The sequence below is a fragment of the Apus apus genome, chromosome 19 (genome assembly GCF_020740795.1).
Source record: "Apus apus isolate bApuApu2 chromosome 19, bApuApu2.pri.cur, whole genome shotgun sequence".
Taxonomy (NCBI): domain Eukaryota; kingdom Metazoa; phylum Chordata; class Aves; order Apodiformes; family Apodidae; genus Apus; species Apus apus.
The window spans coordinates 8483139-8500624 of NC_067300.1; the positions used below are offsets into that span (position 1 = coordinate 8483139).

The 17486-nt window shown below is 48.2% G+C and overlaps 1 protein-coding gene across 2 annotated transcripts in view; it reads left to right on the forward strand.

Moving 5' to 3' along the window:
- Positions 1 to 9650: 9650 nt before the first annotated feature.
- The window catches only part of COL5A1 (collagen type V alpha 1 chain), a 144197-nt gene continuing 136361 nt past the window's right edge, over positions 9651 to 17486 (forward strand). For both annotated transcript variants that reach the window (XM_051636780.1, XM_051636781.1), the window contains exon 1: positions 9651 to 9970. In XM_051636780.1, coding sequence (XP_051492740.1) covers positions 9871 to 9970 — 100 coding nt within the window. In that variant the 5' untranslated portion in view covers positions 9651 to 9870. The remainder of the gene's footprint in view (positions 9971 to 17486) is intronic.

Sequence of the window (17486 nt, forward strand, 5' to 3'; positions counted from 1 at the left end):
TTAAATACACAGATCCTTGAAAGTGGAATCTAGGCAAAAATGTCTCTGAAGTGGAGTTCAGCAGAGCACAGGACTGGGGCAAATAGTCCCAGGATTTCTGATCTTAGGGTTGACATTGCATGAGCTAAGTCATGGGAGCCCCACTCATGCAGCTGGCTTACCTGGCACTGCCCAGATAATGGGTCAGGATCTCTGGAAAAGGACTGAATTTCCTGTGGGTCTTGGGGAAGACTGGAACGAGAGTCCAATTAGAAGATTTAATGTCACCCTGGAAATTAAATTTCTTGGTAATGAAGCAGCTGACTTTTTTCATTAGAAGGCAGATATGGGGCTGAGATGCTGCAAGTGTTTGTGAAGCCTCATTGCCTTTGGTGGAGTCATCTCAATTTAAATCAGCTGAGATCTGATCCGAATAACATCCTTGTATTCCTGCTGCTGAAGCCAGGGACCAAGGGGGAGAAAAACTGCTCAGTAGGGCAGAACATGACACCAAGAAAAGCATCTCTAACTGCAAGAGGGCATTGATGGCAACCTAAGGGCTGCCAGGAAGGTATAAAGGGCCCTTACATAAATCAGCCTTGGATCCAGCAGAATATATCTGAGTTGAAGGTGTCTCCTCAGAACTTCCATTCTCTCAGCAGTGGCACAGGGAACCTGTTATGCTTGACTTTTCAAGCAAAATACCTTCCCACTGCAGCCAGGACTTCTTTCTGGGCTCGTTTTCCTGCAGTACAAGTCAGGTCAAGAAGTTTGTTTGGTTTGCTAAAAAAGATACTCTAGTTCAAACAAGACTTAATTCATTGAAGCCCCATGGCCTCTGAAACATGAGCCCCTCTGGCCTCATGATTTATGAATACAAAGCCATGGGGAAGCTTTGCTGGAGAAAAACAAGCTGTATGATAGGTAAATAAAAGGCATTGGGACAGGAAAGGGTTAAAAAAACCCATAAACTGGAAGCCACACAGCTGGGAGGTATAATGAGCTGTCAAGTGCTCTGCTGTAGGAGAGAGGCTTTGCTTCTGTGGAGGGGGAGTTGCTGAGGATGGCCTGGAGTAGGTGCCCTTGCTGCAGGGTTTGGGACCAAGGTCTCCTGTAGCCCCTGCTTTTGGTTTGTCTGTATGAACCTGAATAGACTTGAAAAGAGAGGAAGCCTCTAGCAGCCTTGAGGCTGTTTTGTGGGGTTCAGAGGTGGAAAGGACTGAACAAGTGAGCAGCACCCAGAGCTGAGTCCCAGGGATGGGGCAGGACCCAGCTGAGGCTCTCACCCCTCCTGTCTCCAAGATGCCCTGCCTAATTCCTGTTGTTGGCATCCCCAGCAGCAAAATAAACCCATCTAGTCCTAACCAGGAGTGCAGGAATTTCTCTGCCAGCCTCATCTCCTCAAATGTTCATTATGCAGGTATCTATTTCATAAGGTTTAGGAGGTGCCTCTATGCATGGGATGCCTGGAGGTTTGTTTGCAGACCCCTGACAGGCACAGGGCTGCTGGAACCATCAAGGGTGACAAAGCTGGGACTGTGCTCTGAACTTGAGTTCATCAACCCCTCCTCATCCAACGAGATAGTTCTAACCCCCAGGGCAAGTGTCAATGCTCCTCGAGATCTCCCCACCTCTGGGGAGGGGGCTGCAGCCAAAAGAAATAAATTCTATATATGACTATTATTTATGTTTAAGTCTATATAGACATAGCTGGGTAAATTATCTTCCTGCAAAGTGTGGATTAGTTGCAATGCAAAGTGAGGAGGCACAGGACACACAGCCCTGCCTGCTGCCCATTCCCTGACTTAGTTGTTCTTTAATGCCTCAGGGAAAGAACAATTAGGGTTGTGTTTTTCCTGGAGCAGATCCTCAAAGGGATATGGAATGTTGGTGGAGTATTTTGCACTGCTGATCTGGAAGGCATAATGTGTGGCCAAAACTCTTTGGGCTTCCTTGAAGATGTCTGAAAAATGTTAAAATTGCCTAAAAAAGAACAAACCCAAAATATGTGAACGGGAGGCTTTAGGGTGCTGCTCTGGTCTGGAACTGAGCTGGGAACAGACCCAGATTTGTATTTAAAAAATAATCAAGGTACTGTAAGAGATGAGTAGTTTCAGAGAGCTATGAAACCCAGTACCAATTCCAGAAGGCTGGAGGTGCTACAGAAAGACACCAGCACTAGAAGGGATCATCTCCCAGGCAGGAGATGAGCATCTGTTGTAGAAATGTGGTGGGTGTGTGGGAGCTGCATCCTGCAAACTCGGCTGAAATGGGGCTGTAGCAGGGACCTGGTGTGGTGGCCAGAGCTAGCAGGTGATGGGGTGATCTGTGGTGGTGGAATGGTGCTTCATCTGGATGTGGGAGCACTGGATCTCTAGCTAAACTGGTGAAGACCTGGCCCCTTGTTCTGGCCAAGGTCTGTACCTGTGACCATGCTGGTTTTCCCCAGGGCTCCCCAAACTGGGGAACTCATCAGTGGGGAGAGAAGGGAGCAAGTTACTGTGGGGACTTGTGGAAAGGTGCTGATGCCTCTGAGAAGGTGACTTACTGGAAACACTGAACAGACAGAAGTGAAACTTAGTCATGTTAGAGACCACTTGGTGGCTGGATTGGATTCCTCGAGTGATTCATCCACAAAAATGACTGCCTTGCCTGACATTATATTTCCTTTCTCTATTTAGAAAGGAGCTTGGACTTACTAAGACTGTTGCCTGTTGTCTGAATTGCTTTTTGATAGCTGGGTGGTGCACACAGCATCCTTGCATTCTCATAACTTCTAAACCACTACTTCAGCAAGGGGGGGAGAAAAGACAAGCAAATGAAGGGGTTTGCCACTCCAGAAGCCCTCAGTGAAATGAACCTGTAATCTTGTGAAATCAAAGGGGAATCTATGGAATGTGCCCTTTTTTGGGGGAGAGTTAATGCAACCAAATTACAAATGGAAGTAGCTGCCTGGAAATTGTTACATGATTAGTTGACAGAAGTATGAGAGAAGGGAAAAATGTGGATGGAAGTTGTGTGGTAGAATTCTCTGGGCTTGAAGTTGCTCTTTTGCTTGGACTAAAGGATGAAAGGGCCATCAGCTGGTGCAACCAAAATGTACTGGGATGCTTTGAACAGTTACTAGACCTGGGTATAAATGATGATAATTTTGACTGTGCTTGGACATACATAAAACATGCAAATATTGCTGTTGTTACTCTTCATAGAGACAAAAAACCACTTGTGAGTGGAAAACCTTTTAAATGACATTCCTTGTCTGTGGTCACCAGGCAGGAGGTCTGCTGGGTTGTCCTGCCAGCACAGGCAGGAAAAGACTGTAACCCCTGGTGCTCAATGGGGGGAAGCAGGGGCCACGAGGCTTGTGTCTTAGTGCCTTCACCACACTTGCTCATGAAGTTCACCCACATTTTTTCAGGGTTACTGAGCTGCAGAAACCATCATTGGAAAAGCTCTCTCTGGTCATCCAACCCACTCCCCTGCCAGGGCAGGATGGTTCCCAGCACTGTATGGGTTAGTCCAGACTGACTATGTGACTCAGGCAACAGGATTTCTCCCCACTTCCTTTGGGAAGTCTATCAGATCTTCCAGAGCTGAGAACATCTTAATGTAAGGATTTTTTTTCCCTGACTTTTTAGTCTGAATTTTGTGTTAATTCCCATCCAGTAACCACGTGCACACCCTAAACTCTGTTGTAACCTCACATATGGACAAGTAGCACACACTTGGGTTGCATGGGTGGCCTTGGAAGGCACAGAGCTTTGGAACTGCTGTAATATTCCCCCCCCAAAATAAAATATGCACAGACATCTTTAGAGAGGGCTCTTCTGGGAAAGCTTTGCAGGGAAGAGGTTGGGTTGCCATGCTTGCAAGAGCTATTCCATATCCTATAGATCAAGATTTAAAACTTCTGCTGACTTATTCAGTCTGATATCCCAGGATTTCCAGCAATTTGTATTCCTGGGTAGGATTCTAGCACGTCTCACTAGGAAAGAGCTCTGCTCAAAGGAAGGTGGTAGGGGAAACCAATTCCCGGCTTTTCCTTGGTACAACATCAAGTCTTACTCATGCTTAGAAGCTACCAGGGATGGTCCTTGCCAATATCAAGTTACTGTCCATGGGATATTTGGCAAAAATGGCCTGGTGATTGCTTGGAGAGGCAGGCAATGAGGAAAGGCTGCTGGGGCACAACTGACATCTGTCCTGGTCATCATTTCAGGGAACATAAGGTAGCAGGGAGGAAAGCAACCTCAGTCCTCAAAACTGGGCTCTACCAGCAAAACTGCTTATCTGCATGCTTGGAACAACAACGTGTGTCTGGGGAAACCTAATAATTGCTGAAGGAAATGTATGTCCTGGCAGACTGAGTGTTAAGTAAATTTATGAACACCACTAACATCCAAAAAGTGGAGGTGCTTGAGAAGCAAGTTGTGATCTGTTCCTCTCTATCCTTATTCACCCCTGAGGAAAATGTTAAAAGCCTGTTTTGTGGATAGGCTGGAAAATGAACTGCAGTGTTCTAGATGAATATATTCCTAAAGGGCACCCAAGCTCAAGCCCTGCAGCCAGATGTCACTGGGTGGTTTTGGACCTGTGCATAAGTTTTGTGGTTTGAGCTCACCTTTAATCTTCAGACAAGATTATGATAGACAAACTGGTCATGATGGACAAATTGGAGCCGGAAAATGAACTCTGTGGTTTGCATTCAATGAAACCTTTGTTGGGGTCAGTGGGAGTTTAGTTCAAGTCACTTCATTTTTTGACCTTTGTGAAGATCACAGGGCGAGTCCCAGGTCCCTGTTAATGTGCAGCCTCGTGGTTTAACATAACACTTTCTGTAGCACCAAGGATTATCTCCCTGAAGTCTAGACAGATTATATAGGGTTTAGCCTGGGCCATTGACTGCAGATCATAGGGCATGAGGACATAAACCACAGGGATGTAAAGAGGGAATGGCAGCTCCTACTGGTCTTCCAGGCTGGCACTGGGAATGGAGAGAAACCAGATGAGAAGGGAAAAAGCTGAACTCTGAGTTATTTCTTCTCAATAGGCACCGTGGTGCAGTTTGTCCTTTTGCATTTAAAGGATCACTTGGTTCAAACACAAGGCTTGGAGTCATTAACATGGAGCTGAAGAGAAGGCAACAACACTGGAAAAAGAGGAGGCGTGGAAAGTCTGTTCTCTTTATAATGCTATTTCCTCTTTGAAACAAACCTCTTTGACTATGAAACATTTAAACACACAAAAACAAGCCCCACCTTGTGTTGGCTGCTCTTTCCACTGATGGGGCTTGTCCTGGTGCCACCTCATGGTAAAAGTCAGCTTTGAATTTCCACCAGAGCAGCTGGGGTCTGGAAGAATTGGCTGCCCAGCCTCCCAGCACTGTAGCTGCTTTGTAAAGGAACTGGCCTGCAAAGCCAAAACAGGTGCTGAACCACAGGAGTGGTGGTATTTTTGTTTCTGTGCTTTGTGATTTGTCTTCCTGGGAGGGGAGAAAAAAAAACAACAAACCTCTTTCTAGAGTTGTACATTTTTCCCATTTGGGAGGTAGCTGTTGAATCTATTCATCATGTCACCAGCCAGCCTGGAGACCAGCTAGAACATCCCAGGATCTGCTCCACGTTTGGTACCACCCGAGGCCTTGCAGTTGTGCACTGTTGGTGTTGATGTGTTGCCCACCACCATGGTCTAGAGGTGCAGACTTGGGATGGCCTGTGTTCCACACCATGTTTTCAGAAAGGTTTTAGGGCAATGGAGAAGTGGCTGCCACACTGCAGCTCTTCAGGAGGGTGGGAATGGATAGGAAAGGTCCTGGATGTAGAGTAAATGCTTTGCTGGGATAAAACACCACACAGCACTGAGGCTTGAGACAATGTCCAGCTTTGGGATGGACCAGGTGGAGTCCTTCCTCTGTGGATAAATGGATAACTTTATTTTTCAAGTCTCTCAATCCAAAATGTCTATCACACTAAATTCCCATTTCTTTCTTAACTGGAGGGCAATCATTTCCACAGCAACAGGTACGAGATCATAAACCAGGTTTGACTTCAGGATAAGACAATTCACTACGTTTGAGCTAGAACTGGTTGTTTGCAAAGAGCAAAGGCAGGCTATAAGATTGCAGAGGAAAGTTGTCTTTTTAGATAATGTGCTCTTCATAAATAGTAGTTGAAATCATTCCTGAGAGCAGTTGTCCTTCCTGATTATTTGTGCAACAGCTCAGATAACCTTAAGGAAAGTCTCATTTTCAGTCTGTTTTCATCAGCTGGTCACTGGTTGACAGTCACTGGGTGTCACTGGTTGACAGTCACTGGGTGTGACTGGTTACCAGTAACACCCAGGGCTGATTCTCATGATCCCACTACTTTCAAACTACAGAGTAATGGCCTTTTGGGGATTTTGGCTGAATGTTTGTCTGGTTTCACAGCATGTGAATGAATTGCCTGGGCTTTTTTGCCTGTGCATTGTAGGGTTGTGTGTTGTTTTTTTTTTTTTGAAAGCTCACAAATGTGTCCTCCATCCTATAAACAACAGTCAGCTGGGCTCAAGATGCACTTAGTTATGAAAATACTTCCATAAGCTTGTTCCTTAAAGATATTTGGCCATTTCCCACCACCCCAGTGTATTCCTCTGCCTGTTCAGATGTTACCTCAACTGGCAGCTGGAGGGATTGGGGGTTGATGTCAACCATCCCAGCTTGTGCAAACCTACTCTGAGTTTGCACCATCAAATGATCTGCCCTCTCCAACTCAGAGGCTGGCTCTTTAAACTTGGCATGTGGATGCTGGAATTTTCCAGTTTGCCATTACAAGCTTATTTCTGTATTTCTCTTATTGTCAAGGAGGGGCAAACAGGTCTGTGCAAGCATCTAAATCACCTGGAAAGCAACTGGAAACTCATATTTGCTGCTCAGCAAAAGCTTTCTGGGCCAGGATCTCAACTGGTGTAAAGGAAGTGTTTTGCCTCTGACATGGGTTTGGGTAATCTGGCTTGCTCCTGGAGTTGGGAGCTCTTGGAAAATGGGTGGTGTGTGAGCACAGCTCTGAGCTGCTTTTATTTCCTTGTCTGTAGTGCTTTTGATGCCTCAGAGATCCCCCTTCCTATAGCTGTACACCTCTGGAAGGGCAGGGAATGTCAACACTTGGGTTACAGTGTTCAGGTGTTAGTGGGATTTTCATTTGCAGCTGGAGAAGACAGAACAGGGTCTCATTCCAAAACAATGAGCTGTTTGTATGATCAGAAATGCCAACATCTGGGATGAGAAGACCTAGGATCCTGGCATTAGTGGAACTGGGGCTGTAATTGGACACCATCTCTGTCAGTGAGGCTGGTAGTACCTCTCCAGGGTGATCAGGCATCCATAGAAATAGTCTGGATCCAGTTATTGCTTTATCAGAACAAGAAGGGTTACTGGAGAGGAGGGTATTTGCAACCCACAGGCTCTGCTGGTGCTTTTTAGCTGTCCCAGGTCCATTCATTTATACCTGGGCTGCTTCATTGTTCATACAAATGGAGGGGAGGGAAAGAATCTCCATCATGGGGTGTTTGTGAGCTGTGGAATAGCTGCTCTGCTCCATACTGGAGGCTGCTGGGACCTGTGGGAAGGACTGCTGCTGGGAGGAGTGGGATATTCTAAAGCAGGAGGGCTGGTGGATGCTCCTTGGGGGGCTGCACCCAGTGGGTGCTCTGCAGTGGTGGTTGCAGGGTTGCACAGGTGTTCCTGGTACTGGAAGAGCTGCCTCCAGGCCCCTCCTGGATGTGGAGCACCACTTAATTTGTCTCGCCAGCCTCTAGTCATCCGGTTAATCATGAAAGGCAAGAACTGGAAGGGGCTTTCATCTGAGAGATTTGCCCGGGAGTGCCACTGGCACCGTCCCCACCCTCCACGTGGCTGCAGGCAGCACACCCAGGCTGTGCCAGCTCCTGGCCCAGGGGCTTGCAGCCAATCTGCCTTTCACTTCTCCCTGGTGAGAGGCTCTTTCAGCAGAGAATCTCTCCTGGCGTGTGGCTCGTGCTCCAGCCTTTCCAGTTTCACCAGGAGGTTGGTAAGAGGGAGAAGGCATCTCAACAGGTTCAGAGGGAAAGAGGCATTTCCTACAACACTTCTGCACTGAACCATTAAATAAACTCTTTACTTGGCTACAAGCTGAGCAGACTGGGAGCTCCCCTTTCCCCTTGCTTCCTTCTGCAGCTCTAGTAAGATTTGGCCTCCTGTGCCTGTGGGTTTTTCATGTGCTAGTTTGATCCCTGTTACCTGACCAAGAAACTTTCATTCCAGGAGGCCAAAGATTTATGCTGAGTGAACAGCTAAAGCTCAGTCCAAGCCCTTGTTGTGCTGAGCTCTTCAGTCAGAATCCCAAGCAGGGACAGGATGAGTGACCCCAACTTACATGTTGCTTTCCTTGTATATGATCAATGGAATGGCCAGTGGCTGCCCAGGTTCTTAGGGTGCTAAAAGATTGAACCTATAGACAAGGAGGCTGGAGTCCAGGGTGGGAGTTAGGTGGGTGCAATGGTTATTTTCCCTGTGGACACTGAAGGCCCTAAGGATGCTGCTGTGCAAGGACTGGGAAAGGTTTGGATGGTTTGATGTGGTTCAGGGCATGACTCCATAGGTGAAGTTGTTGCTCCATGAAAAATTAGCACAACTCCTACCACTCAAGCCACCTGGATGTGTGCTGACAATGATCAGATCTTAAATGGCATTAACTAACCAAATATTGATGCCAGCAAGTGTCTTTAAAGCGCTTCAGTGAAGGGAGAGGGCTGTGTTTGGTTGCTCTTCCTTCTCTGGTCTCCAGATGACCTGATCTTGGTTCTGTTGAGGGGTCTGCACCATTGTGTGACACCCAGTCCTGCAGTGTGAGGTCTGTCCTCCTCTCCTGGGGCCTGAGGGAAGAACAGGAAGGCAGCCTGGAGAAAGAGGACCTGATGTAGCCGTGTCACATCAACTTCTGGTTGGTTGGTGTTTCAGTTCTGTACTAACTGCAGTGCTACGCAATGTCAGAACAAGTGAAATCATTTAAAGTTGGTGTTTACCAGAGTGATGCACCAGCCACAACTGGTGTGCAAAGGTGACGGGTGCTCAGTGTGTGGTGGGAGCAGAGCTGGACCCCGGGTCAGGCTGGCTGTGCAGCCAGAGGTGCTTCCCCTCCTCATCCTCCCTGCCTGCCAGAGGGCTTTGCCAGCCCAGCCAGCCTGGCAGGGGATGCCACCTTCCCTTTCTCCCCGTTCGTGCCCACACCTCTACCCTCTTCAGGCAGGTTTTGCAGCTCTGGCCTCACTTTCTGCTCTCCCACGTCCTCGCCTTTCCCGTGTGGCCACAAGCCCCGCGCCCGGCGCCTCCTTCTGCAGGCGGAAAGAGGGAGGGGGGGAAAGGAAGAGAAAACTCCGGCTGGAGCTATTCCCGTGAGGAAAAGAGAGGAAACCCCCGTTTTTGGGGGGCCAGGGATTGCCGCAGCCCCGCAGCTTCAAACTTGGCGCGGGGGGGAGCGGAGCGGGGCGGGCGGGGGGGCCGGGCCGGGGGCAGCACCGCCCGGCCCTGATTTGCTGCTGGGCTCCGAGATTGACAAACTCTTGCCTTGGGTTTAAAAGAAGAGAGAGAGAGAGAGGAGGGGAAAAAAAAAAAACACAACCCAAGGGGGGTGGGGGGAGAGAAAGCAAAAGTTTGTGGCTGCAGGAGCAGGCAGGGCCGGAGCGAGCGCGGCGGAGCCCCCGACAAGCCCTCCGCCCGCCCCATGGCTTTATAAAGCGGCTGCTCTCCCCGGGGGGGCTGGCGGGGGGGGTCTCAGAGGTTTTTCTTCTCTTGTGCTTGTATATATCTATTTTTATTTTTTCCACCCCTTTCCCCTTCGAGTTGTCCCGAGCCTGGTGCCCCGTTTTTTGTGGACCATGGATACGCACACGCGGTGGAAAAGGCGCAGTTGGATACGGAGCTGGTCGGTACCCTCTGTCCTGGTGCTGCTGGGTGCCCTGGCCCTTGGCCGGGCAGGTAAGAGGCCCCTCAGGGCTCCAACCCGCCCATCCCCGGGGCAGCGAGCCCCGGTTGCTGCGGGAGGGAGGCGGCTTGGGTGGGGAGGACGAGGAGAAGGGGCTTTTGTGCGGGGCAAAACGTTTCCCTTGCCCTAGTCAGTGCGTTCTGGGGCGGGGGGGGGGGGGGGGAACCAACAACAAAAACCAACCAAAAAAAAACCCAATCCAGCAAACCCACCCAACCTCCTTCAGCTGCCCGAGCCTCCGAGTGCCATTTGTCAGGGGGCCCGTAAAAGGGGAAAAAACTGACAACTTTGTTCGGCTTTCCCGGCGCTGGGCTCGGTGTGTTTGCCCCGGAGCAGAAGTCAGGATGTGTTTTCTGGAGGCTCTAGTTCTTTGTGTATCAGCGGGTATAGGTCTGGAGAACGTATATTTAGTCAACTGGAAACCCCTGGCTGCGTAGTTCCTCCTTCAGGAGGAGAAACTTTTTTGTTTTGTCCAGAATGAATCTGCTCCCCCCCCTCCCTTCTCAGCCCCGCACATCAAAGCGGCGGTTTTGGGGACACAAAAGCTTTGCAGCCGCTTCTGCTCGGGACCCCACGGCTGCTCTGCCCTCCCTGCCCCGCCGACCCAAATTCGCAGGGTTTCTCCCTAAAGTTGTGGCTGTGGCAAGAGGCAGCTCTCTGGGAAGGACCAGATGTGCAACAGACACGCAGCCAGGAAAAAAAAAAACGCCTGGAATGTCATTTTTTTTTACAGTCATGGAGGAGTGGGACTAAGCACTTGATTTTCACCAGCTTTGGGTTTGCTGAGTGTGTTTCCAGAGCTCTGCCTTCCCCGGCTGGGTTGTGAACTGCCTGAGTAGGGAAGATATGGAGACTTGGGAGCCTGCTGGCAAAGTTGTGTGTGTGTGTGTGTGCTCAGAGTGTTTGCTGAGTTTGCAGCGGACACTCGGAGGCACCGCCGCTCTCAGGGCTTTCTAGACGGTGTTTCAGGAGAGGCTGAGAAGCCGTTTGGTGGTGGTTTTGAAACCTGAAAAGTTTAAGTGGATGGAGTTCGTAACTTGAGAAACAGAGAGAAGTGCCCTGAAGAGCTGAGCGCTCTGGGATTCAGTTTTCATGTGTGATTTTTGCCTGCTCGGGGCATTTTTTCCCGAGGGTGTTTGCGGGGTTGTTTGTGTGTTACCGCGACAAATGCGTGCGGGGTTCTGTGTCTGGCAGCACGGTTGCAGGTTATTGTGATTTCTAGGTTCTTGAAATGACCTTAGGGAAGGAAAGGTGGGCGTACGAGGAATGCTTTCATGAATGGTTTGCTTGCAAAAGCCTGAGCAAGATGGAAAAGAAGTTGAATGAATAAAAAAATGCCTCTAGAACATGCCTGCAGGGCAAGTTCCCGGCAGTCGGAGCTACTACAAGAGTTTGCGTTGTGCTACAAAAGTCTCGGGCTGTTGGAGCAGTTTCAGGGCTGGGAGAACCAGCCTCCCCATTGAGTTCTTTCTGGGCATCCCCCCTGCCAGGCCGCTCTGTTACTTTGTATAAGTTGAAAATGAATAATTACCGGTCTAGTGTGTTTCCAAGGGAAACTTTGTCAACTTTCCTTTTTCGTTTGTTTGAGTGAGAGTTTTCATGGGTTCAGAGCATCCTGAGGCGTTTTGCCTGTCGGGTACGTCCTTCAGACCAGCTTCCACACCAGACCAGCTGCTTTCAAAGTTACCTGGTAACTTTTCTGCAACGTTTGGGTCCAGCTGTGTTCTGCAGCTGGAGGAAGCAGGATTGGCTGGACCTAGTGCTGCCCCGGGTGGCTGGAGAGTTTTGCAGGGCCAATGTGAAGCTCCAAGTCATGACTCTTGCAGTGAAAGGCTTTGAGTTTTCCTAATGAGCCTCCTAATGGGACATGAAATAATTTGGCTGAGGGAGGAGTCAGATTGGGACTGCTGGTGGCATTGACTAATGCTCTTTCTAGCTTTTTTTTATCTTTCCAAGCCCTTTCTGGTTTTATTTCAGCTGAGATTGTTTCGGTTTCGTTTTGGTTGGCTTCTCAGCGTGGTGAATCTTCTCAGTAGTCCTCAGAAGCAGATCCATCAAGTGGCCCCAGAAGAAAGGGAGAAAGAACCTCAGAGGGTCTCCAGAAAAAAAAGAGACATTGTCAAAGGCAACACAAATGGAACTGCCTCTGATCACTGCCCTTCCAGCTCAGATTTTCCCATATTTTAACAGATGATGTCACACAAAAATCTAACCCACAGACAAAATTGGAATCTGTCTCTGCTTTTACAAATCCCCATAAAATTGAATCAGGTTTCTGGGTGAAAAATTTTGGAAGCAGCAGTTTCCTTTAGTGGCAAAAAGGAGTGTAATAAGAATACATGGCATGGCCTTGAAAAGAAATAATGCTGGAAACTATGAAGTGTCCTGTTACCATTTGTTGCTTCTCTCCTTGGCTCTTCCCCACTCATCCAGAATGAGCTAAAAACAAAGTAGTCCTCTTTATCCAGCTAGTTGAAAGTGTTTTGTTTAATATTTTGCCAATCAAAAGTGTTGATATTGTTTTACAAGAAGAAATATGACCTTATAAGCTTGGAATTGATGGCAGATCTGATTTCCAGTGTAAAGCCTGGATTATGCTGTCAATGTATTGCCAGATTGGAACAGGACTTTGCAACTTAAAAGCACCCAGCTGTTGGACATGCCTGTCTGGGGACTTGGTAGAGGCGTTCAGCTGAGGTAATATATTATTTTTCCATGTAAACTGGGGTCAAATGAAAACTCTTTGCTGATCATTCCCTTTGAGATGGTTTCTGAAGGCTGCTCCTGCACTCCCCTCCCCACGGTGCCACCGCTGTGCTGGATGTGGGAGCTGATTTTTCAACTCGGGGTCAAGGAGCTGGTTCTGGTGGCTCCCACCAAAGCGAAGGGGAACGTTGGCTCTTCAGTCTGCAGCATTGCAGTGTTGTTTGCAAGGGTTTGTTGGGGACTGGAGAAATCCCACTTTGTCTTTGGTCTTTAGGGGTAGCTCTAAGGCAAAGCCTGCTGAAGAGCAGCTGGTTTTTGGTGTGCAAAAAGGGACAGCAGTGAGGACTTGCCTGCTGGTGTTGCTGCCTCTGACCTCTAGCACCTCACATAAAACCTCCCAGGTCAAGGGTGATCAGGAAACAAAACTGTCTTGGTGTGACTTTCAGACAAAATCGTCCGAGGACAAACAGGGAGGGGCTATAAAGAGGATGTGCATCCTAATTTTAAGTGGATCCTGCCCCTGCCCTTTACATTCTGTTGGAAGAGACAGACTTTCCAGGTTCATTCCTGTCTGAAGGAACGCACTGCTTGTCATGTTCAGTGTAACTTTAATTCTGAAGTAGCTTTTCTTCTCAGGGCTCCAACATGAAAACCTTTGTCACTGTCCCAGAGGGTCAAACCCTTAGTGACACGTAGATGTCCTGTCACCCTTGGCAGCTTTTCTTACTGAAGATGAGGTCTGGTCCTGGTGCTCTGTCCATCTCTGCTTCGGTGAATTAGTTTCCTCATCTGTCCTGCAGTCTGGTTTCAGGGCTCAGGCTTAGAGTGTTCTTACAACTGCTTTGAATTAGAGATACGTTCCATATGATGAGACAAAGTGTGGCAGCAGATGCTGAGAAGCAGAAGGTGCTGCTGTGGCAGATGCCACTAATGCAGAAGCACTTGTGTGAAGTGCCATTTACAGATGGGAATTAGCTGATCTGAGTTTTGTCTGGCCTTCAGAAATAAATCTGTGGGAGTACTTTCCAGGAAGCTGCTCTTTAGTCTGGGTTTTCTTCTCCTCTGTAGAGGTAAAGGAAATCAGCAATTATTTTTTTAGCAATTACTTCTTCTATTTTCTTACACTGTGATTCTCTGACCTGCTCCCTTTCCCTGTGCTGCCTGGGTGCTGGGCTGGGTGGCAGTGCTGCCTTTCCTGCAGTAGGGTGGAGGATGGATGGCCAATCCCTCTGTGTAAACATGAAAATCTACACTTGGGAAAAGTGCATGGACTGACATATCTGGGAATGCTTCCACACCAGCAGGTTGAGCACTGGGGGCTTAGTGGCCCAGCAAACCTACAAAGGGTAATGAAGGAAAGGGGGGACAGGCCCCCGGGGAGGCAGTGCCTGTAAAAAGTACCCAAATGAGTATCACCATGGTGATCCATGGCTTTGCTCTGGATGTGTTTGTGTGATTGCCTGGGGATGTGTTGGGAGAACGGCAGGACCTGGGAAGAGCAGGGAGCTGAGCCCCTGCATTGCTGGATGGCAGCAAACAACAGGTGCAGGGGTGGGTCTAGGACCTTGTTCAAGCCAAAGTTGCCATCACAGGCTGCTCAGCCTTAAAGGATAAGAGTCGAGGTAGAAGCCTCTCTGGCCTCCTACTTGGCACCTGTGTCAGACAGCAAGGACTGGTCAGTGTGCCCTGTGGTTTTGGGGTGGAGGTGCCCAGGTCTGGAGTGACCTGAAGAGTGATTCCATTTGTCCAGTGAATGGACTTTGAAGTGTAGCAGCTCCTGAGACAGGGGAAACCCCTGCTGTGTTACAAGGGGAAATCTGGCACTTCATCATGTACGTACACACTGGCCCAAGCGTGCTCTCCCCTGGTTAGTTTGACAGCAGCCCTACCCTCAGGGTGCAGCTCTTGTTCTAGAGAATGAATTATTTTGCAGAGAAAGGTTTAAAATATTATTTGGGTTCTGTTGAAAACCTGGCAATGTCTTCTCAATACCCGTATGGAATCTGCTGCTTAAAATGAGAAGAATTATCTGGCAAATACATAAGGAATGAACCACAGAACACACCTCTTAGGCTTTTTTTTAGTGTGGAGGAAGAGTTTTTACACTCTCTATTCTGTGCTTTTATCCAGTGTAGACTTCTACTCATCTTCAGGGAAACCCTGACTCTGCAGGTCTGTGATACTGCTGCTGTTGAGGATATTTTGGGAATGCTGATGCCTTAGACAGTCATCTACTGGAATTGGGTCAAATCTCAGATGTGTGGGATTTGTCCCACACTTGGTGTCACTACAGAGGCACGTGCACACATGATTTATGCTGCTTCTGGAGATCAGTTGGATCATCTCCGTTGGTTTCCCCGCACTATCTGCAGAGGTCCTTGACTTTTAGCTTCTTTTTAGAATGGATTGCAACAATCTATCTTGGATATGTGGCAAGTCTGACATAAGCAGTAGGACCTGGTGCTGGGAGACACTGTCCTCCTGAAGGGAGTTCCCCTTGTGTCTGCTGACAAGTGGGGATTCCCAGGGGAAGGCTTGGGCAACCAACAGCACTGCTCCTCCTGTGGTTCCTTCCAAGCTCTGGTTCTGCTGAGCTCTGAAGGGTTCTCAGTGCTTGGTGATGTTCTGGAACAGGACTCCTCAGTGCCTTTTTTGGCTTTTGTTTTTTGGATTTCTCTGGTTATGACCCCTTTGGAGTGCAGCTATTGTACAGAGCTGTCAGGAGTAACAGTCTGAAGATGTTGGTAGGTTTTTATTCCTTTCTAATGGGGTGGTGGCTTTTGGGGGAGGTTTTTAGGAGATTTGTTTGGAAGGGGAAACCCTTCCAGATGGACACTGCTTTCTGGAGAAGGCAGAGCATCACGCTTGGAGCAGGAAACACTTTCTTTGCTGGGGTTTGGCTGCTCCCCTTTAGCTGAGCACCAGCACAAGTGTCCTGAGCAGCAGCTTTGTTTGGCTGTGGGTGCAAATCTTTGACCAAGGCAAGCAGAATGCAATCTTCAGACCTTTCACGTAGTTTTCTGCCTCCTGGTGTTGCCTGTTACCTACTTGTACCTTCAACTGTTTAGCCTAGGCAGTGCATTCCCTCTTCTTTGCCCTCCTGGGCTTGCTTGGGAGATGTTCCTGGGACTGTCTCCTCCAGTTGCAGCCAGACCTTGCTGCACATCAAAGCTTTCTTTTGTACTAACTAGATGGGAGCTCATGGGATGGGCACTGAGTTTGCAAGCTGGGAGTTTTTCTTGAACTAAACCTTTGTGTGAAACAAAGAAATCATCAGTATAAGAAGAACGACTAAAACCAGGAAAAAAGTTGAGACATGAAAGAATGGAAAATATTTGTTAAAATCTGGTGTTAGATGGAAAAAACTTAGGTTGGCAACATGGTGTAATTAGCCACTGGGTTGCTGTTGGCAAGTTTCAAGGCTCTTGAAATGAAGCCTAGGACTGAGTGAAGTGTCCAAATGATGCCGTGGTTTCTCTGTGGATGTCTGGAAAATCTTTAGTTCTTATATAAATAAATGAAGGAGCTACACAAAAGGCATTTTTGAGGTTGATTGCTCTGAGTCTGGGCTCTTTTTTTCTCTCCAGAAGCCAACAGGATTCTTAGCATCATCTGGAAGCTTTCACCAGGATGAGAGATGTCATTTTTTTGAAACTAGGAAAATGGTATGAATGTACTTATGATGCTGGAGTTTTCCTTCAAGATTGTGTAATAAGCTGGAGAGAAAAAGGATAGTTTTGGGATTGAATGAGTGGAATGAGCTACATCAGTGCTCATTCCTGACATCTGGTGCAGGCTTTCTTCCAGCCTTTGGACACGTCCTTGTATTTCCCATGCCCTGGGGCCTGATCCTGTCTCCTGGTGTTGAACCTGGTGTTGAGGTGTTGTGTTAACACAGAACATTGTACCAACAGGACAAGTGTTCTCAAGCACTGAAGTGTTCTAAGAGTCTCTTTTCATCCCTGTGCCTCAGGTTATCTTAGTGCTTGTGGTCTAGGAGCTTTCTACTTTATAAATTTTCCTCTCTGGGATGATGTCTTCCTGTCTAGCAACACTAGTGCCTCACACTGCAAATCCAGGAGGTTATCTGGATTTTGTCTTCAGATCTGGATAGATTTCTTGCAGATTATATGATGGAGTGCAACACAGACCACCAGGCTGTTACATTGTCTGCTCTTAGACCACTACAAAGCATTAGATTTATAAATGAAATCCAAAGCAGGCAGAGGATCTCTTAGGTACCACATGGGTGCTTCAGTTCACTGGGTAGAAACGCCTTTGGAGGGATGCAGATGGAAGTGGGGTGCTGGATCCTGAGGCTGGGTATCCTTGTGGGGTTTTGCCTACTAAGCCTCTGCTGTGGGCAGGAGCAGGAGGTCAGGTAAGGTGATGTCAGGCTGGTTTTGGGGTGCTGCCATTCAGCTGTAAGATAAGGATGTAATTTCAGTGTATTTTGAGTGCTCTGCCACGGGCAAGTGTGTTCATCCCTACAGGCTTGGTTTGATTTCTGGAGACATCTCCCATGCCTGGTGCTGTATTCCTTGTGCTCAGCCCTGCTGCTCTGGATTCACTGTAGGAAGATTTGAAGGCCAAACCTTAGTCTCGCTGTGCTCAGGGACAACTTTCCCTTGGTTTCAACAGCATCCCAGGAGCAAGGCACCTTGTTTTCCTAAGGAGGGATGGGGGTGCATGTTTGGGGGACCTTTTGGTCTCCTTGGGAAGCTGTGCCTTGTTGAAGACATGAATGAACTGCCCAGCTGAAATGCAGCTAAAGCTTGCTGTTAGCTTGGGATGACCCTGCAT